Source organism: Ipomoea triloba, chromosome 2 (genome assembly GCF_003576645.1).
Source record: "Ipomoea triloba cultivar NCNSP0323 chromosome 2, ASM357664v1".
NCBI classification, from domain to species: Eukaryota; Viridiplantae; Streptophyta; class Magnoliopsida; order Solanales; family Convolvulaceae; genus Ipomoea; species Ipomoea triloba.
The window spans coordinates 21,265,380-21,288,174 of NC_044917.1; the positions used below are offsets into that span (position 1 = coordinate 21,265,380).

Here is a 22,795-nt window from a genome sequence, read left to right on the forward strand (position 1 = left end):
TCCCGAGTCAAATTCATTTCCCAATTCCCAACTAAACACTTACTACCCACCTCCATCACAAATTCATTTAGAAAACAATACTACCTATTCCTATGAAACACCACCCTCTTTCCCATATAAGATAGAAAAAGTACTTCTGGAGGTTGTTCCTTTATAGGAAAAAATTTGGTTTCATGGTTTAGCAAGAAACAAAATTCCATTTCATAATCAACCGCTAAAGCAGAATATATAGTTGCGGGAAGTTGCTGCACTCAACTATTATGGATGAAACAAACGCTGAACGACTATGGTACCAAGTTCAAAAGAGTTGACCTTCACTGTGATAATACAAGTGCAATCAACATTTCAAAGAACCCAATACAACACTCCAGAACTAAACATATTGACGTACGTCATCACTTCATCAGAGAACTAGCAAAGGATGGAGATATTGTGATGCATTATATTCCAACTGACAAGCAATTGGCAGATATGTTCACAAAACCACTCGATGCAGTCATGTTCAATCATCTAAAATCTGAACTAGGTATGTGTATCATTACTTAGAACTAGTTCAGAGTATGGTACACTAACTGTCTTTCTTTTCTCTGAATTAAAAACTCTGAAATTTCATATAGTTGTTCTTAATATGTGATAATTGATAAAATTGTTGAAGTTTATCTTTTAAGCTAAGGTCATTATGAAAATGTACTGCCCCTGACAAGCGGATTGGGCATTTAATGCAGAAAAGACAACTGTCAATCAAAACACGTCTCCCACGAGTGTCACGTTTCTCCAAGTAACCCGAAGAACTCGCCCTATCCGCAGGCTTTATTCACTTCAAGAATCAGTTACAAATGTGATAACAAAAGATATTCAAGATCTCCTCTTCTCTCTCTACCATTTTGTATCTTCGCCATTGTCATCTTCCTCACCAAACACAAAACCTAGCCCTGATTTTCAACAATCCATATAAAAATGGAGCAAGAACCTACTAAGTTTTTTTATTTTTCAAAGCTTACGAACAAATACTCAAAGGAAATACAACATCAGGCATCAAGAGAGATGGTGATTATCATCAACAACAAAATGGGCCCACCCGGTGGTGAACCCATTTGGTCGTTTTACTCAAGAGCAGACAAGCTTGACTACCTGAAGGGGTTTTTGAAACCACTCGCCATGGAGACAGGTGAATCATCACTGAAGAAGGCGTTTGCACCTGAGGTTTTATTCTCAAACCCTACTTATTTGAATTTTCTAAAAAATCCTCAGTTTTTTCATATTGTCTTGATGAACATCACTGGAAAAATATAATAGTCATATATTGTATAATCAAAATTTCAAGACATAATTGTGCTATCAGATTCTGAAGAAAAAAATAAGAATAATACAAACCCTTATGTTGAAAAACCACTGCCCATTGTCTCTGTAAACTAGGAACCTGTTGATCCTACTTATGATACACCATCTGATATATCTGCGCATACTCTGATTTCTCCTATGTCTATTGCTCCTAACATTTCCCCCAATGTGTTTTATGGTCCTCATCCCTTGAAGCCTATGTTTTCAAAACTTGACATGTTCTCTATGCTGAATGATCATAGAAAATCAAAATCCCTGTCAAACAGATTGAGCATTCCAATAACCATCTAGAACACAACTCCTCACAACAAGAACCTATCGTCCCTCTACCATCATCTCAGCCCACTGATAGTCCAAACCCTGTGTCTGAGAAATCTCATACCACAGAGCCTACAGAAGCCCAGCCTGAACTAACACCTGAGCCAAATGCTGAACTAACTTCTGCTGAGCCAGTCACTGAATCTACCCTTCCAGAGACCACCACACCTTTACCTGACATAACCCTAGAACATCTAGATTTTGAAGCTGAATATGAAACAGGACAACTAAGAGGTGAACAAGAAATTCAAGAAGATGAAGAAGATTAGGTGCCACTGTCCCAGATTGGAAAATCCAAGGAGAAAGCAAAAGGAAAAAGGAAAGTAGCTGAAGCTGGTGCAGATACAAATCTAGTGTAGAAAATACAAGTGTTCCCAAAGACTACCACTGTACTAAAAAGGAGAACTAGATCTGCCACCACATCTTAGAAAGAAGCCCCATCTCCCACTAGAAAATCAAAGAGAAAACAGCCAACACCTGAGCGGATTGAGACTGCTGCATCACCTGAACAACATCTGACACAGAGGAAAAGAAAGAAGAACACTGTGGAAACACCCTCACCATTAACAGATGAACAGATGGACTTATCTGCAGTTCAGCCAATCGAGATTACTAAACCCCAGTTCCTCACTCCTGAATATGCTACAAGATGGGACTCCATTGACAAAAGGAAAATATTGAGTGAAAGATTTCTGGATGTTGAGAGATTCAAAGCACAATGCCAACTGATACCAATCTTTGAGAAAATCAAACTGATGAGGTCTGTGATAAATCTGAAGGAATACCCCCCTATGGCAATCAAGGAATTCTATGCCAATCTTATGCCAACAATCAAGGATACAAATTCAGCACAATGTGGTCGAGTGTGGCTAAGAAACAAGTATTACAATTTCACAATTGGTACAATTAATTCTTATCTTGGCATAGATGCAGATGACCTTGAGGATCCAGATATTGGAGTAAACGTGCTGACAAAGGTGATCACTGGTGGCACAGTAAGCTACTGGCCAACAGAGACAAACATGCTGCCTGCAAAGTCTCTCACAACCAAATTTGCCATACTCCATAAGATTGCCATGACTAACTGGATGCCCAACGAGCACATGGGTGAACTCAGCCTTCTAATGGCAACCTTGATTTACAAAATTGGAAAAGGAATACTAGTTGATCTTGGGCATATTATCTTCAAACAAGTTGTTAGTTTTAGGGATCCTACTGCAAAAGAAAGCAAAGTAAAGCTACCATTCCCCTGCACCATCTATGGCATACTGCGTGCTCAAACTTTCAGACCCAATACTGGAAAAATGATGGAGAAGCCCAAGGCCAGACTGATTGATGCTAGACTTAACCAAAGCCTACATGTTCTTGACATTCACCCTGAACATGGAAGTAGCTCTACACAGCCCTTATCTATTAAAGGCTCCAGGACAAGCCAGATGACCTCTCAATTTCTAGACAAAAGCATTCAGGATCTGAACACTATCATCCAGATTCTGGTTGAAAAGAGGAATGTTGAATTACAACTGTGTGAACAACTCCGACTCGAGAGCAGGAAGAATTAGCTATTGCCCAAGCTGCCATGATTGAAACTGCTGAAGGGTACACTCCAACTACTACTGCTGTTGCTGAAAACATTGGGACCTGCCAAGAGGCTGTGTCTTCAAAATCGGAATGATTATGTTTAAAACCTTGGTTTGCTTTCCTACTTGGTCCTGCCAAGAAATCTTGTGGCCACAAATTCACAAGTTTCTAGCAATAGGGGGAGTAGGAACAAACTTCTAACCATTTCACTAGTTTTTATGTTACTTGATGCATTTGATTCTTGGTTACTGGTTACTGGTTACAATCATTCTCTACTGGATACTGCCTAGAAGACCCTTGTTGTTTCTTTATGAAGACTTTATCTTTAGTTTTTAGCAGCTGAAATAAGTTTGTAATGTTCCTTGTTTTTTGTTGTAATAGGGTATGTTAGATTGTTGAAGTTGAACGTCTTGAATGCATTTGATATTTTTACTCTGAAATTGGTTCTGAACTATCCTTCCTTATGTTACAAGTCATTTGTTCCAAGTAGACTATTATATTACCAGGAAACTTATACAAAGGGGGAGATTGTTAATAAAGAGTGCTTTTAAAAACAGTAATTGGAAAAATTCCCTAGTTGTGTTAAGTTTCATGATAAACAATTCTCTACTTGTAGGTCAAAAGGTAGTTCAGCTTAAGGAGTCTAAGTCCAAATTATGTTTAGAATAGATAGAGTCTATACTAGATATTGCACTAGTTCAGATAATTTGAAGACTTGAAGTTGAAGAGTATGAAGACCGTTCTCTGAACTAGATATTGCACTAGTACAGTCAAGCTGATCAGAAACGGTTATTCTGTTACAACTGCATCAAGAATTCAGCAGCTTTAAATATCAACTCAATCTTACAAATTGGGTGGTTGAGATTATAGAGATTTTATCTACAGAGTATACTCTGATAGAGCTGAAACGACATCTTGATAAAGCTTACCTTTGATTCAAGATCAACATTCTCTTTATGAGAAGATGGGCAAGAGTTCACTCTGGATGATCAATGTGTGCTGCTGTTGTGGGGGAGCCTCAACACAAAGAGATTGGGAAATCAAATATTTGACAACTCTTCAAGGCGAAACTCAAGGATGATGATTTGACGCAAATCCTGATGTTTGTCATGTGAACTCAATTGCATTATGAGTACATCTTTTATCGATTGATTAAATTGAGAGTTGGGCGACCAGAGTGAAGCCCCCAGATGTAGGAATTGTGTTTCCGAACTGGGTTACCAATTTGCATGAGTTCTTAATGTTTTTTTATATATGCTTTACTTCTTGCAAATTAAATACCTGAACTGCTAATTGAACTAGTTCATAAACTGTTAGAGAGATTCTGTTGAACTTAGCAACTATCTTCAATAGACAGAATCTCATCTAAGAATGCCAAGTAACTTGATTAGGCGTGAATTTCACTTTCCTTCACAATAGCTAAGTCAGACTCGCTCAATCTTGGCAAAGTAAATAAGGCAAGAATCTGGCAAGAAAGCTTAAGAAAGAACTTGAAAGCTTTATAGGAAACATGAATTCCTCGAATTGTTGGATTGTTACAAATGAGCTCCTTAATGGGTATTTATAACTATTTCGCCTCTTCAATGGACGGTGGAGATTTACGTGATCCTATGACTATTAATCTAGCTCTTGAACACTACTAGTATTATGTACATACTTCTAGAAAATTCTACAAACTATGAAAAGATGTGTACAAATACAAGAAAGGTCTTAGAGTGATGTGGCAAATCTCGAAAACTCGTAGCAAAGTTGCACGGACACTACAATAATCTTCTCCCTGCATTGTAGGAATAACACACTATTATTTGTAATAAAAAGAATGTTTTATTTATAATTTTGGATGTAATGAATTCTGATATACTAAAGTATTAGAAATGTCTTGGAAGAACAAAATATTATTTATTTTATCATAATATATTATTCTTTAATAAGTTTATTTAATCATAATAAATTAACTATAACAAGACATTTGGTTCACAAAATAGACATAAAATGAAATAATATTTTTGAGAATATGCATATTTCATTATTTGTTAATGATTTATCTCGATCGCAATAATAATAATATTCTCGGGATCGTAACTTGTATCGCTTACTAATTCCTTTATACTTTATTGTTTATTATTTTTCAGAAAGTGTTAAATAAGCCATTGAATTTTTATACATTGTGCAATTGAACCATCGAACAAAAAAATGTGCAATTGGACCATTAAAAACTCAAAAATTATAAAAATAACATTTTTTATAGGTTACTTTCAAGTTTCCCTTAAATATGATGTCATAATGTCAAATTATATATTATTTTTTAATTATTATTTTTTTAAAAATAAAAGGAAAAAAATTATTAATTTTATACAAAGACTCTCTCTCCCCCCTCTCTCTCACACAAACATATACGTAGTAATTAGATTCATATGAGAACTTTTTTAAAATATGAACTTGTAGACCGATCTAGACCCTTTATTTAAATTAAATCCACGGCTCTAATTGTCTGATTTGCTGAGCATCCGTTTTTTTTTTTTAATTGTTTTAATTTCTTAAGTTTCTTGTTAAAAAGGGCATTTCAATTTTCAATCATCTAATTTTACTCCTCTATTAGCTAAAAGTTAGTATTAGAATCCTTAATTGCTTATGTTTCCATTCGTTCATTACTTCCTTTTTTCCCTCTTACGGCTCCATTGATGCGTATATTCCAGAGCATAGATATATATATAATTAATAAATTTTTTCTGTTAATTTTTAAAAATAATAATTAATAAATTTTTTTATATATAATTTGGCATTATGACATTAAATTTAAAAGAAACTTGAAAGTAAGTTGTTAAAAATATTGTTTGCACAATATTTAAGTTTTTAATGATCTAATTGCAAACTTTTTTTTATTGTTCAATTATATAATATGTAACAATTCAGTGACTTATTTGACACTTTTTTCTTATTTTTCTTTTTAAATTAAAAATTTTTACAATTCCGAAAAAAAAAAAAGAGAAAGGAAAAATATAACTAAATTGGTGTTCATATAAATAGAATAACAAGCCCAATTGCTTATACTGAAACTTATAGTATAGGGTCCAATTGGAATAGAGCATATGTTAAAATTATACATTTGTAGGAGGAGGAGGAGGGAAGCGAGAGCATTGAAAAAACATGGACGCGCCTCCGTTTAAGAAGAGGCCGAGACTGGAGTCGGAGCCGGAAAACGCCGAAACCGACAGCGGGGATACTGAGGAGCAGACTATGAGTGACGGAGAGGAAGACCTCGTCGCTCTCATCGAGCACCGTTCCAAGGAAGTTGAACATCTACGCAAACGATTCTCTTACTACAAAAGCCAGGTTTTTTTTTTTGTTTTTTTGTTTTTTTGTTTTTAAATATTTGCAAATTGCAATGTATCTGCTTTTGCTGCTATTTTGTAATCTTTTAGAGTTTTGATGGCGCGTTTTTGGTCTTATGAAGGGTTAGTTTATTTGGTCTTGTGTGTAATGTTCAAGAATTAGGACTTAATGATCTTGATTCATAATTAAATTCTTGTGCATTGGAAAATTATTTGGAGGCAGGAGTGATTGTGGATAAGAGTTTGAATTTGTAGTGTAATTTTTATTTTGCCAAAGATGGGCAAAATCTTTGGTGCCGGAAGAAAGTTGTGGTTTTTGGTTCTGAGATAGTAAGAAAAATGCACTTATTGGTTACAAGATATTGAGTGCGTTATTGTTTTTTTTGCTTCATAAAGTTTGTAGGGTATGGTTTTCAAATCAGTTTTGGGTTTATTCATTTAAAAGTTATTTGTATGCTTTATTGTGATCAAAAGTAAATTTTTTTTTTCCTACTCAATGGATTATGCAGCTTGAAGAAGCAGAGAAGAGGTTAGATGAATCACAACGGAAATTGGCTCGCCTCCGAGGCCAGAACAGTGTTAAGACATCACTAACCCAGTCAGAATTTAGATCACAATTCAACTTGAATACAAGTATAACAGTCCAAAGCCAGCCTCAAAGTAAACTGCAACCTGAAATTCTTGATATTAAACAAGAAGATTGCGAACCTGTAACTAAAAGTTCAAGTAGTCCTAGTTCTGCTGGTGATTCAGGTTTCTGTTTTAGTAATAGTATGATCAAGCTTAAAGGTGACAAAACTCAGAGAGAACCTTGTGAAAAGGAAGTTGTTGATGCTCAAGATAAAGGAGCAAAGAGAATTTCTGGTAATATTATCATTTGTAGTCCTGCAATCTTCATGTGCTTGTTGGATCTTAATTATGATGTAGCATAAAATTTTATGGTTTTGCATATTTGCTTAAGTTACTGCATTGGGATGTTTATTACTATACTTTCTTAAATCTTAATACAGATCAAAAAAGGCAGAAAGATTTAATCCCGATGATTAGTTGCCACTCTTCACCGTGCATGATCGACTGCCAGACTTGTGCTATTGTAACTAGTCAACATAAGAGAAAGCTGAGAAGTCTTGTCTTGTCTCCAACTAATGAGCAACATTTTGCCACCAGGTAGTTAGGGCTTGCTTGAGAGTCTTACGAGACCATCAGTTCTGATTTTCTGTGGATGCTCTCAACATCCAGCACTAGATGTTGGAGAGTAAAGGTGGTTGTTGTTGTTGTGTTTTGATGTTTGTTTGTTTTAAAGTTTAAGCTCCTGTTTAAGCATGCTGGATAGAAGATGTTCTTCCTGATGAGCACTATTACATGATATGTATACATGTTTACTGATACCATCTGCATCCTTATGCAGAGCTTATGGATTTTTTATAAACAAAAATATTTTAATTTACCAAACTAGAGCTTCATAGAAGGCTGGGCTTGGTGTAGTGGCAATTGCTCACCTGCTAACATTTAGGTTATGGGTTCAAGCCCTAAAAACAAAACAATCAGAGGTAAAGTTACATCTTCATTCACAAACTGCCTATGATCAATGATGTGGGAGTCTTGCACATTGTGTCCAACACTCCAACCTTTATGAAAGCACTTTATTCTTTGTGTATAACAAATCTACTATGGTGACACATGATTTAGGTCTACTGACTAGAGGCAACAAGTATGCTCAAGTTTCCTTAACCTTTACTGCAGTTTCTACTCTTGGCTACTTGTGAAGTATATTGAGATTCCTGGAAAGGAGAAGTTCCCCGATGATATTGGATGACATAAAAATACTTTCTAGTTTCTACCTCACTTTTACATTCGTCTCATGCAACAGTTGTGTTTCTTTTGTTGGAAATGTTCCCTGGTTTTGTTCATAATGTGAAATTTGCAATGGATATAACAAATGGGTCTTATACTTCTTACCTTTGTATTACTCATTTGGAACATTACTTACAACTGCAGTGCACTGGACGGAGTAGTCAACTTGTGGCAGCTTCAGGGTAGAGGGTATGCCAAACTTATTTACTGGTCAATCTTCCTAGCAAATACCAATATCATGCTTTATCTTTTTGATTTTATTAAGAACAGTATCCTTATTCTTAGAAAAGTAATCTTAACTTCATGTCGCATTTAAATACCTTCTTCTCTCCATGTAAGTTATGAACTGACTTACTTGTTTGATGAGACTGCAGATCAAGTGCGACCCTTCTTAGTTCTACTAATTGCCTGTCGGCCAAGCAAAGGAGATGGCCAGAAGATATTGCTTGGCATCCTGAGGGGAATTCCCTTTTTTCAGTTTACAGTGCTGATGGTGAAGAATCTCAGATTTCAATCTTGAATCTTAACAAACAGAAGGTGGTATTGATTACATTATTATTTTATGGTAAATTGTAAAATTATGACATAAAATGCATGGATTTCGAGTGTGCTAAGTAATATCTTCTTTGAATTACATTGGTTAGTGAAAGTAACCTTGTCTACTTGCATGTACACTTTATATGCATGCTATGGTGAGTATAGATAAGCCAACACAGAGAATCCCGTGAGTAAAATTTATAATGGAGAACACCATTGAACATTCTCTATGCAAGATTCATTTCATTCTCTGGTGAAAGATGAAAAAGTAGTCCTGTTGATTTTGATGATCAAACAAATACTTTAAGTTGGTTAAATCATGATCTTAATGTTTTCAAAAAAAAAATGATCTTAATGTCTCTGCTTTTCTACATCTATAGTTCTATACTTCTATTAACGTAACATGATAAGCCTTCCATTGTTTGACACGGCAGATTATCTGTGTTGATCTTATTTTGATTTAGTTTACTTTTTGTTTGACACGGCAGATTATTTATAACTGATATACCGCATGTATACTGTTTCAATTTTTGTAGCATTTCATATGTGCACCAGACTTACAGTTGTCAAATAAAAATAGTAATATCAACTGTGCCTTCATATACTGATGCATAAGAGAACTTGCAGGTAAGTTTCTTGGAAGAGAAGCCGCATGTTAAAGGCATCATCAACAACATAATGTTCATGCCATGGGAGGATAACTGTTTTGTTACGGGTGGTAGTGATCATGCTGTCATTTTTTGGTCTGAAAAAGAGCGAGAGAATTCATGGAAACCTAAAGTGTTACATAAAAGTGTGCATTCTTCTGCTGTAATGGGAGTTGCTGGTATGCAACAGAAGAAAATTGTTATGTCTGCTGGTGCTGACAAGAGGATCATTGGATTCGATCTTGTAGAGGAGAAAGTGGAGTACAAGCATCAAATAGAAAGCAAGTGCATGAGTGTTCTGCCGAACCCCCGTGACCTCAATCTATTCATGGTTCAGACCGGGTAAGACAAGCCATTAGAGTATCCTTGTTCTACTTTTACATTATTATTGCCACGCATAAATCCTGTTTTGTTTTTTCCTTCTTCCTTGCAGGACTTTAGAGAAGCAGCTTCGATTGTTTGATATCAGAGACAGGCAAAAGGAAGTCCATTCGCTCGGATGGAAGCAAGAAAGCAGCGAATCACAATCTGCACTTATACATCAAGCGTGGTCACCCAATGGCCTCTACATTTCATCGGGTTCAGTTGACCCCGTGATTCACATATTCGATATAAGGTACAACTCCCACAAACCTTCCCAGTCCATAAAAGCACATCAGAAACGCGTCTTCAAAGCTGTTTGGCACCCCACTTTACCTCTCCTGATATCTATCTCGTCTGATCTTAATATTGGATTGCATGAGACTGCTTGAGTTGTAGACAGTACCTACAGCCGTGCATTGTTCCAAATGTTTGGAGATTTTGTTCAATGTGGGATTATGTTATATCTCTAACATAACATTTGACTCAAGAAAATACATAGGAATGTAAAGCAATCTTTTGGGTTTTCCATCTTCAATCAAGTAAGGTTTTATTTTCCTGTATTTTAATTCTTGTGTTAAACCATATTTTAAGCTAATACACACGAATTTGAATTTGGGCCATATCACATCTCATTATGAGGTGTTCTTGGTTGATCTTGACTTTGAAAACTAATGCTTTGCTTCACTTTCTTAAATCACAAAATACAGAGGTAAGTTTATTAACCGAACAAATTATTCATTGAAGAAATGAAAACAACAAATACATTTGGACTTTGGAAAACAGAAAAGAGAGTGGAGAAGGAAAATTGGAGAACAGAAAGTAGAGAATTTACGTAAATGGTGACCACTTTATGTGAGGGTGATTGCCTTCAAACCTCTTGTGTGGCTGACAGATAATGGTCATGTCCTTTAAACCTCTTGTGTGGCAAAACGAAAGTTGATGGTAAGGAGTTGTCAAGAAAAAAAAAAAAAGAAAGTAATTATGAGTTTTAGCCAAACAAACTAACAAAGTCAATAAAGAGCAAGCATTTTATATCGCTTCGAACATCTTTTGAAACATGCATACTTAAAGAAAATTATCGCATGCAATATGTTTTTATATTTATTTTGAGGGATATTCATGATTTCACCACTGAAAATTAAAGGATACATTTTTTCATGGTTCATCCGTGATTTATTTATTTATTTGCAATAGCATTTAATTTTCAAAATTGCAAACCATTAATTATATATATTCTAGCCTGGTATAACTAATAATGAAATACTACGGAAATTTGTATGATTTTGTATATGAAAAAGGAAAAATGCTATTTAGACTAATTATTTTTATAAAATATTTTGTTTACTGATGTAGCCTATCATAATGCTGCTCTATATCTCATCATTGATGAATAGGCCAAACCCTACAACAAGTTTTGGTTTAAAAAAAAAAAAACTTTGGGTCCACATAACATTGTTGTTTGAAAATTGAAAACTTTAACTCCCCTAATTTTATGACAATGTTAGAAATAAAATTATTTTAAAATAACTTTACTAGATTGACAGCAAAAGTCTAACAAAAACATGTATCATGTGGTGTCCTATCATTTGCTAATTCAACAAGTCTTTCCTGAATAAAGTATTAACTCTAAGCCATGGATCAAATCTAGATTAATTGTTCAAATTAATAATTTTTTTTTTAAAAAAGCGTGCATCTGGAAGGAACCAAGCAACATAACCTTAAGCATGAAAATATGCACCTTGAGTACACAAACCACGCACCTTAAGCACACAAACAACGCACTTTAATAACACAAACTACGCACCTAAAGTTTTAAAATGGGGTACCTAAATATTATAACTGACGCATATTAAGTACAGAAACCACACACTTTAAGGAGGAAAAACATGCACCTTAAGAAGAAAACCACGCATCTTAAATTTCAACAATTGACGCACCTTAAGCACACAAACCACACACCTTAAGAAGGAAAACTACGCACCTTAAGAAGTAAACCAACGCAACTATTTTAGATCGATGCACCTTAAGTTTCAACAAAAACACACCTTAAGTTCTCACTGAAGACTGACGCACCTTAAGCACAGAAACCACGCACCTAAAGAAGGAAAACCACACACCTTAAGAAGGAAAACCACGCACCTTAAGTTTGACTAATACGGAAAATTACCAAATTCCCACCGCATTTTTTTTTAATAATTGTTAATCCTGGACGTTGATTTTGGCAAGATGAATGACTCTCCTCTCACCGCACAACCGCACCTGAGTACACCATCCACATTTGAACAACATTATATATATAGGGGATCATATGAGAACCCTTCCCTACTCCACATGGAAACTAAGTCTAATTTGAGCCTTTGATCTCAAGTTTGTGTATGATCATGATTTTAAAAAAAAAATAAAAATTTGTTGAATTATTTATTGACATATATTTATGAAGGGGTTAATTTGTAATTTTGTGTACATTTAGAATCTTCATATTATTATTTGTGAATGTAATGCACGATTTTAGGAGGTATATTTTTGGTATGATTGTATTTTCTCGTATGTATTTTTGGTAGAATTTTGTACTTCCAATTTCATACATGTGCACTTCATATTCCATCAGTGTGCACTCTAGTATAGATTCATATGCATGCATTTAGGATGTGTTTGGAAACCCGAAAAATGATTTCTTTTATAGGTTTTTAGTGTTTGGCTGGAGGGGGAAAATGGAATTCAATGAAAAATAGGGGTGTGGTCAATGGAAAATAAATGAATTTTTGGAAAAATGACTTCCCATTTTTTTGGAGGAGGTCATTTTCTGTTTGTAGCAGTGGAACAACCAATCACCTCCGCCACCGCCACCACCACCACCCACCACCCACCACCATCACCGTCACCACCACCCACCATGATGAGACCCAAATACAACAATAAAATGATCCCATGAGAGTCTCGAGTGGCCCAACAACAAGATCCAAGTCAAAGAAGATTCAAGAGGCTTTTAACACCTTTGTGCAAGCAAATTGGAATCCGACATCCACTTGTGAAGAAGAAAACCAATCTGGAGAAACAATCCTATTGAATTGCCTTCATGTCAAGACTTTTGAATGGAGCTACTTTCTTAAGGAGTGTGCTACACCTACTAGCTTGATGAATCGCCCACTTGATTAGTGAATCACCTACTTGTTTGTGCAACTTCTTCACTACGTAGCTGCTCACTCACCTCCTTGCTTGTCATCAACCAAGTTGCTCAAGTAAACACCTCAAGCAAATAGTTTATTCAAGGAGACAAAAGCATGACAACCCATGTGAAGGAAAATTCAGATTTGAAGATCAGAATTTTGGGGTTGGGATTACTTTTGCAAGTTGCATTTTTTTTATCAATTACTTCATAGTTAAGGGATAAGGACTCTAGAATAATAAAATCATTTAAATCCCTGATTTCCCCCTATAAATACCCCATATCACCATAGCTCAAATCAGATTGTAATATTTTGAATTTAAGTGAGATTTTCTCTCTTTTCTTTGCAAGAGAATTGCATTGAGTGTTTAAGTTGTTTTATGAGAAGAATTCAACCTAAGTAAACTGGTGAGAGGCTAGTTTACAATCCGAGAATGCATATCCTACTATCTTGTTTCTTTTATTCTTACACATACCCAAAAATCCCAAAAAAATATATTACGTAGCTGAATATGTGTTTTATTTCTTATCTCAAGTACTAGACTCTTAAATCTAGATCTTAGCATTGCTTAATTATCCAAGGGTTGAGAATATCGTTGGTTAGTTTGTGAGGCATTTGTAGAGTTCAGGATCTCAAAATTCACGAGTCTACAAGGTAAGATCCCTTTATAGGACACAAAAGGTTCTAGAGTGATTCCTTGGGTGTGCACTTGTTGTGAGAAACAACCTGTGTACGCGTCAGTATGGTATCAGAGCCAAGTTCCTTTCTTGACCTATGCTATCATTACTATCTTAAATTTCATATCTACTATTGTTTATATTCCTATTTTTCCTTGTTCCTGTCTTGCCTTGTTTTATCCTTATTGGTTTAAATTTTATATTTAGTGTTATATTTCCTTTTCCCTTGTTCCTTGCATTATTTTTGTTGTTTCGTTTTTTTTAATATTCCTATATATAAGGAGTCTTGTTTTAGTTACACCATCGAATCTGTTAAGAGTATTGATTGGGCTACCGTCGACTCTTAAACAATTCTGATTTTGGTTAAACCATCAGCTCCTATTTATAGTCTTTGATTTAGTGACCTTAAAAGGTAGATACCATCAGGCATATTATACTATTATATGTATTCTATTTATAGCCTTTGATTTGGTGACCTTAAAAGGTAGATACCATCATGCATATTATACTATTATATTTATTCTATTTATAGTCTTTGATTTGGTGACCTTAAATGGTAGATACCATCAAACATATTATACTATTATATATCCTATTTATAGCCTTTGATTTGGTGACCTTATAAAAGGTAGATACCATTAGGCACCTTTTAATTACTAGTGTTGTGTTTTATTTTCTTTACCTAAAGTATATTTTATTTAAAGGGGATTGTTAAAAAAATTAATTAAAAAATGAAAAGAAAATAAAGAAAATAAAGAAAATAAAGAAAAAAAAAGAAAGAAAAAAGAAAAGAAAAAAAGGAGAATAAGGTTGGTTAGATGTTTTACTTTGAATTGCATTACTTGAAATCTTTGATGCTTTATATCTTTCTATTATCTATAATCTAATTTACAAAAGGGCCACATGTGTCAATTTCAAACACACTCTGTGTCAGTTTCTACATCACTCCATAGATACTATTTCCCACCGCACTTACTAGACTCGAACTCTACAAGTGTTGGGTTTGTTGTTTGTGGTGGATACAATCCTTGTGAGTTTTAAGCTTTGTTAAGGACCAAGACAACAAGAACTAGTACTTTTGGAAAAAGGCTAGTGAGATTGCCAACGAGTGCCACACGAGAGAAAAAAATTGTGAGGGTGTGAATATTTCCTTCTATTTACTAACTTACTATTTCAGTGTTTTCAACTTTAAGAAGTGTAAGTATGGCTAGTACTAGTGAACAAAGCAACATTTATGCACAAATGGAAGCAATGATGAACATGATTAAAGACCTTAGTGCTAGGCTGCAAAACATTGAAAATGAAAATCAATGGGGGAGAGTTGAAAATGAGGGAGTACAAAATCAAGAGACATGAAACCAAGAAGAAAGGAGGGGTAGGGAAGTAGCTAGACATAATAGTTTATCCCGCATGCTCCTTAGAAGATATGTGGAAGAAAGGGTAGAAAATAATCTTAGCTCCTTAAAAATGGAAATGCCTACTTTTAAAGGAGATGATGAACCTGAAGTTTTTTTAAATTGGGTAGATGAAGTAGAGGATATTTTTCGGCTACATAACTTTGGGGAGGAAAAGAAGTTTAAGACAACCACAACATCCCTAAAAGATTATGCAAAGTTGTGGTGGAAACAACTTAGTCGTAGGCGTTTAGAAGATGACGATGAGCCTATCGAGACATGGGGAGAACTTAAGAGGAAAATGAGAAGGAATTTGTGCTTAGTAATTTCTATTGTGATATGCGCAGGAAATTACAAGAACTCAAGCAAGGCAACAAGCTCGTTCGTGAATTCTACAAGGAGATGGAGAGATTAAAGGCACAAGCAAATATCCAAGAGGATGACGAAACCACCATAGCTTGTATCCTTGAAGGGCTCAACCGTGATATTCGAAGAGAACTCCGCAACCAAGAATTTGATGATGTGGACAAGCTGGCCCGAGTTGCTTCGAAAGTAGAAGAGGAATTAAGATCTGAAAGGGGTAGCAAATCATCTATGTCTTCTCGATGGGATCAAGCACAACCAAGGAGAGCCATAAATAACTCCTATCAACCAAGGACACAAAAGGAGTACTCTCGACCATCCCACACTCGAAAGTAAAAGAAAAATGACCAAAGAGACAAAGGGAAGTTCTAAGAAAGCTCAAAAGAAAAGGTTAGTAGTGTGACATGTTATCAGTGTCAAGGTTGAGGACATTATGCTCGAAAATTCCCCAACACCAAAAAAATTCTCACCATTGGCAAAGATGAGCGAGAATACATGTCCACAAGTGAATCTGATGACGAAGAGTTGGAGCCAATAGAAGAAAAACAAGAAGTTGAACATTTTGAAGAAGTATAGGAAGATGATGCTCTACATTTCAATTGTGTAGTCCATAAGGCCTTGAGCACTCTAGTTGTCCTAGATCAAGAAGAACAACGAGATAACATATTCTATGGCAAATGCAAGGTTCCCGGTGCTACATGTAGTTTCATCATTGATGGGGGAAGTTGTACCAATGTGGTCAGCGAGGATGTAGTTAATGCAATGAAAATATCAACAGTCCAAAATCCTCAACCATATAAGCTATAATGGCTTAATGATGATGGTGAACTCAAGGTAGACAAGCAAGCCTCATTTCTATTTCCATTGGGAAGTATCAAGATGATGTGTTGTGTGATGTCATCCCAATGCATGCTTGTCATATCTTATTGGGTTGACCATGGCAATATGATCAAGAGACCTTACACCATGGTAAGACAAATAAGTACAGTATTCATAAGGGAGGTAAGAAGTACGCTTTGACTCCACTAGCACCAAAAGAAGTGTAAAACATTCAAGTGCAATCAAAAAAGTTGAGAGAAGAACTTGCCCAAAAGGCAAGGGAAGCCATGAAGGAAGCCACTATTGGGAAACAAAAGACCTTAGGTCATGAAAAGAATTAAAGAAAAGGAGGGATGAAAAAGGCCAGTACACAATCATCTCACAACTTGTTCATGACAAAAGGAGAAGTAGAGCAGGCCTTAAGAGGGGCAGAGGGAGTTTTCTTACTTTACCCATTGAGTTCTGTTTAAATGTTATTAAAAGTGAAATTATACCTTTTGATGTTTCTATTTTGCTTTCTGAATTTGCAGATGTCTTTCCCGAAGAATTACCAAAGGGGTTACCTCCAATTCGTGGAACTGAGCATCAAATTGATCTCATACCTGGAGCAAGTTTACCTAATAGACCAGCATATCGCACCAATCCTGAACAGGCTAAGGAGATTCAACATCAAGTTGATGAGTTATTACAAGCTGGGTTCATCTAAGAAAGCCAAAGCCCATGTGTTGTCCCTGTGCTACTTGTACCAAAGAAAGATGGCACGTAGCGAATGTGTGTTGATTGTCGTGTCGTCAATAACATCACGGTAAAGTATTGCTATCCTATTCCTAGGTTAGATGAAATTCTTGATGAATTGCATGGAGCCAAAATTTTCAATAAAATAGATCTAAGAAGAGGTTATCATCAAATCAGAATGTAAAAGGGAGATGAATGGAAAATTGGCTTCAAGACTAAAAATCGTCTCTATGAATGGTTAGTTATGCCATTTGGATTAACCAATGCCCCTAGCACCTTCATGAGATTGATGAATCATGTTCTTAGGAATTTTATTGGAAAATTTGTTGTTGTATATTTTGATGATATTCTCATTTACAGTAGAGATCCTCAAGAGCATATAATACATCTTAAAGAAGTCTTTCTTGTGTTAAGAAGAGAACAAATGTATGCTAACTTTGAGAAGTGCTATTTTGATGTGGAAAGTTTTGTTTTTCTTGGTTTTAAAGTAAGTTCTAAAAACATTAAAGTGGATGAGACCAAGATACAGGCAATTCGAGATTGGCCAACACCAAAAACAGCAACTAACGTCCGTAGTTTCCATGGTCTTGCTAGTTTCTATAAGAGATTTGTTAAGGACTTTAGTACAATTGCAGCCCCGTTGAATGAACTTGTGAAAAAGGATGTCAAATTTGAATGGGCCCTAAACAAGAACAATCCTTTCAACGCCTTAAAGAAAAATTGTGTTCTGCTCAGGTACTTGCATTACGCAACTTTGATAAAACTTTTGAAAATGAGTGTGATGCATTTGGAAGAGGTATTGGAGCCGTTCTTATGCAAGAAGGGCACCCTATTGCCTACTTTAGTGAAAAATTAAGTGGACCTACACTTAATTACTCTACCTATGACAAGGAGTTATATGCACTTGTGAGAACTCTTTAAACTTGGGAGCATTACCTATGGTTTAAAGAGTTTGTTATACACTCCGACCATGAAGCACTCAAACACCTTAGGGGGCAAGGTAAGTTAAACAAGCTGCATGCAAAATGGCTTGAGTTTATTGAAGCATTCCCCTATGCTATCAAGTATAAGCGAGGTAAGGAAAACCAAGTGGCTGAAGCTTTATCTCAAAGGTATGTTTTACTTTCATAATTTCAAGCCAAATTACTTGGTTTTGAATTTCTCAAAGGATTGTATAGTAATGATGTTAATTTTGCATAAAAATACAAGGCATGTACTACAATTCCAATTGGTAAATATTATCTACTTGATGGATATTTGTTCAAAGAAAATAGATTGTGTGTGCCAAATTGTTCTTTAAGAGAAATGTTCATTAAGGAAGCCCATGGTGGTGGATTAATGGGTCACTTCGGTGTGACTAAAACTTATTAAATCCTACATGAACACTTCTTTTGGCCCAAGTTGAGAAGGGATGTGGAAATGTTTGTTAGCAAATGTGTTACTTGTAGACAAGCTAAATCACGATCTTTGCCATAAGGGTTATACACATCATTACTTGTTCCTAAGGAACCATGGACTGATTTATCTATGGATTTTATAGTAGGGTTACCTAGGAGCAGAAGGGGCCATGACTCAATCTATGTTGTTGTTGGTTGATTTAGTAAAATGGCTCATTTTATTGGTTGTCACAAAACTAACGATGCCTCTCATATTGCAGATTTATTCTTCAAAGAGGTAGTGCGTTTACATGGGATTCCACGTACCATTGTGTCTGATCGAGATGCCAAGTTTCTAAGCCATTTTTGGCGAATACTATGGGGAAAGCTTGGTACAAAACTTCTGTACTCCTGGTATCCACAGATAGATGACCAAACAGAAGTTGTGAATAGAACTCTAACACAACTTCTTAGGGTAGTCATTAAAAAGAACCTCAAGTCATGGGAAGAAAGCTTACCATATTTGGAGTTTTCTTATAATCGAGCTATACATTCCACAACAAACATGTCACCATTTGAGGTTGCTTATGGTTTTAATCTATTAACTCCCTTAGATCTGATTTCCTTACATGTGAATGGTAAAGAATGTGTGGATGTTACTAAGAGAGCTCAAGGGATTCGTGAGTTTCATTCCAAGGTTCGAGCTCAAATTGAAAAGAAAAATGAGCAATACGCTCAAAATGCCAACAAAGGACACAAGGCTATAATTTTTAAACCTGGAGATTGTGTTTGGATACACTACAGCTCAAATCAGATTGTAATACATTTAAATCCCTGATTTCCCCCCTATAAATACCCCATATCACCATAGCTCAAATCAGATTGTAATATTCTGAATTTAAGTGAGATTTTCTCTTTTTTCTTTGCAAGAAAATTGCATTGAGTTAGGTTGTTTTATTAGAAGCATTCAACCTAAGTAAACTGGTGAGAGGCTAGTTTACAAGCCGAGAAGACATATCCTACTATCTTGTTTCTTTTATTCTTACACATACCCAAAAATCCCAAAAAAAAAAAATATTACGTAGCTGAATTTGTGTTTTATTTCTTATCTCAAGTACTAGACTCTTAAATCTAGATCTTAGCTTTGCTTAATCATCCAAGGGTTGAGAAGATCGTTGGTTAGTTTGGTGAGGCATTTGCAGAGTTCAGGATCTCAAAATCTACGAGTCTACAAGGTAAGATCCCTTTATAGGACACGAAAGGTTCTGGAGTGATTCCTTGGGTGTGCACTTGTTGTGAGAAGCAACCTGTGTACGCATCACACCACCACCACCACCACCAACCACCAACCACTACCTCTCACCACCACCACCACCACCAACCACCAACCACCCACCCCCGTCCACCCACTTCACCACCGCCCCACCACCACCATTGTATATTTTAAATATTTATAATTGAAAATAATTATTCTCATTTTCCAGAAAATGAACCGAACATACCAAGACATTTTTCTAGAATGCAGCCAAACACTGGAAAGGAAAATGTTTTTTGGAAAATGACTCATTTTTAAGAAAACATTTTCCAAAAGTCATTTTCTTGCTTTCCAAACACACCCTTAATCCATGTATGCTTGTTATAGTATGCACTAAATCGGGCATCATGTGCACTACTGGTTTGTTAGTGTGCATGTTGTTATTTATGTCAAGTTGTTGTTTGTTGTTCTCATGTTTAGGTTCATATGTGCACACTTGTTCTATGGTGTGTGCACTTACGTATTGTGTATTTGTGTGGGGATTTAAAGGTGTGTACTCGTGTTGGTTTCGTTTGTTGGGTAGATTATATGAGCAACTTTTGAACTTATGAAAACTCTGTTTTCTCTCCTCTCTCGAAATTGTTTTCTTACTAAAGACATTCTGCCAACATCTTCCGTAAGTTGTATGGAGTGCTCAACTATTGTTCTAGTTCGCTGGACTTTGAGTTTTAGTGCTCAAACTACAAAGTCGTGATCTATTTTATCCTGTAAGACTGACAATACAACGATCTTATCACCGCCGGGAGATAGCGAATCGATTTTAAGGAAAGTGTGTGGTCCACACGACTTAGGTCTTTCCTTTTCTTCTTCTTCGTTGGGTTTAAACCTTAGGATTTTAAATCTCTTTCTCATTTTAATATATATATATATATATATATATATATATATATATATATGAGTTGATACCATCTAAGGCCCTCCGAGTATAGTGGTTTAGCCACGTTTAGTCATAAACTTTCAAATTACCACATGTGGTCCTTCAACTTTCAAATTGTTACCATCCGTGATCCAAGTTAACCACCCAAGGTCCTTCAACTATCAAATTTTAATTTTATATATATATATATATATATAGAGTCCCCATCAGATGCGGCCAGTCTCCCCCGTGCGGCTGTGTGGCCTTATTTGCACCATTAGATCTCATGATCTAAGGCTTCATATTAATCCAAACAAAACAGACACCGATCTTTAGCTACGCGAACGGGAAGGATAATGTTGGCAATTCACTACAATTTCAAAACCAGATCAGATCAGACGACGACGGAGACTTGAAGTCGACGAGCACTGAGCAACAAACACCAGACGAGCGTAGAAGGGACTCCATCACCAGTAACGAGCGCTTCGTTCTGAATAAAACGCATAGGTCGACTCCAACAGAGAAACGAGAATGGAGTAATTCGCAATACTCTGTGCATTATCAACATTAATCTGGTTCATATTTGAGATAATATTGGTGTAATTCGCAATAGTAAGTGTATTTGGTGTGTGGTGTGTTTTAATCTGAGAACTAGTGCATTTTATAACGTATAATGGTGTGTTTTAATTTTGTTGGTGCATTTGAATTGAGTGGTGTATTTTGGTATGGTGGGGAATGGTGTGTTTTAATTTCTCCAGTGGTGCATTTTATAACGTAGAATGGTGTGTTTTAATACACATGGTAGTGAATTTTATGAGAGTAGTTGCATTTGGTGTGTGGTGGTTACGTGGTGTGTTTTAATTTAAGAACTGGTGCATTTTAGTATGTTGAATGGTGTGTTTTAATAATACGTTTGTTGGTGTATTCTGTACTCTAAAATTACCTTCCCACTTACAATTACCATAAAGCCCCCACTTAAGTTACGCGAATTAAACTTCCTAAATCCTAATATATAACCTCCACCGTCAGATCACCTCCATCCAGCGGCATACCTTTGGCCACACGACCGCACGTAATGCACAGGCCGCATTTGATTAATTTTCTATATATATATATATATATATATATATATATATATATATATATATGCACACATTCATTCATGACCCATATTCCTCTTTGTTAGGTAGAAAAATAGACTTAATTGTGTATTTGCATGAAAAAATTAAGAGTCATTTCTATTTTTGGTCCTACTGTTATTGGGGCATTGCCAATTTTAGTCCACTTCATTAATTTTTGCCACAGTACGGCCAGTCTTATTTAGTCCTTTCCACTTTTAGTCCACCGTTAAAATTTTCGTCAAATAACCGTCCAAAATAGGGGTATTTTGATCTTTTCATGCTTTGATCATCTCTTTTACCCTTTGTAGTGGTTTTCCTTACAGATTTTCATCCAATGAAGAGGTCCGGTAAAAGCCATGGCTTTGTAATGTGGCTCACATAGCTTTCTTTAGACCTATTCAATGGATGAAAATGTGTAAGGAAAACCACTGCAAAGGGTCAAGGAGATGACCAAAGCATGAAAAGACCAAAAATACCCCTATTTTGGATGACAATTTGACGAAAATTTTAACGGTGGATTAAAAGTGGCAAGGACTAAATAAGACTGGCCGCAATGTGGCAAAAATTAATGAAGTGGACTAAAATTGGCAATGCCCCAATAACAGTAGGACCAAAAATAGAAATGACTCAAAAATTAAATTAAAGAAGAGAAAAAAGAAGATTTACATGGATTAGCTTATTTTGTTATGTAGAAAAATAAGCTTATTTTGCTGACTTACCTATTTTGACAAAAGTTTATAACTTTTCTAGGATAGATTTGTGCCTTAATTGATATTATGGGAGATTTGAATTGTTGTTTAGGCGCATGAATTTAGGATATTGACTTTTAATCATAGCCATTGATCTCTTGATTTCTATAGTTTAGATTTGTTCTCATGTTCTTATGTAGAGAAAAGTTCTCATAAAATTGCGTGCACACACAAGATAAAGATTCTCCAATAGTTTTATATCCACTTAAAAGAATATGGTAAAAACTTGAGTGAGATCGTCTCACCGTGA

General features: G+C 35.6%; 2 protein-coding genes across 2 annotated transcripts; both read left to right on the forward strand.

The window, feature by feature from the left end:
- Positions 1–2,237: 2,237 nt before the first annotated feature.
- Positions 2,238–3,334, forward strand: LOC116010906. The gene is made up of 2 exons (XM_031250400.1): positions 2,238–3,155; positions 3,212–3,334. The coding sequence occupies exons 1-2, from the start codon at positions 2,238–2,240 to the stop codon at positions 3,332–3,334; spliced, it is 1,041 nt and encodes a 346-aa protein (XP_031106260.1).
- A 2,986-nt stretch (positions 3,335–6,320) lies between these two features.
- Positions 6,321–10,533, forward strand: LOC116009419. The gene is made up of 7 exons (XM_031248750.1): positions 6,321–6,573; positions 7,082–7,436; positions 7,583–7,739; positions 8,571–8,615; positions 8,801–8,963; positions 9,591–9,952; positions 10,044–10,533. Exons 1-7 carry the CDS (start codon positions 6,388–6,390, stop codon positions 10,360–10,362), a joined length of 1,587 nt encoding a protein of 528 aa, XP_031104610.1. The 5' UTR covers positions 6,321–6,387; the 3' UTR covers positions 10,363–10,533.
- The last annotated feature ends 12,262 nt before the right edge of the window (positions 10,534–22,795 follow it).

Coding starts and splice junctions, on each gene's coding strand:
- LOC116010906 (XM_031250400.1), top strand. CDS start 2,238: ATGGACTTATCTGCAGTTCAGCCAATCGAGATTACTAAACCCCAGTTC. Junction 3,156..3,211: donor ACACTATCATCCAGATTCTG/GTTGAAAAGAGG, acceptor ACTCGAGAGCAG/GAAGAATTAGCTATTGCCCA.
- LOC116009419 (XM_031248750.1), top strand. CDS start 6,388: ATGGACGCGCCTCCGTTTAAGAAGAGGCCGAGACTGGAGTCGGAGCCG. Junction 6,574..7,081: donor TCTCTTACTACAAAAGCCAG/GTTTTTTTTTTT, acceptor TGGATTATGCAG/CTTGAAGAAGCAGAGAAGAG. Junction 7,437..7,582: donor AGGAGCAAAGAGAATTTCTG/GTAATATTATCA, acceptor ATCTTAATACAG/ATCAAAAAAGGCAGAAAGAT.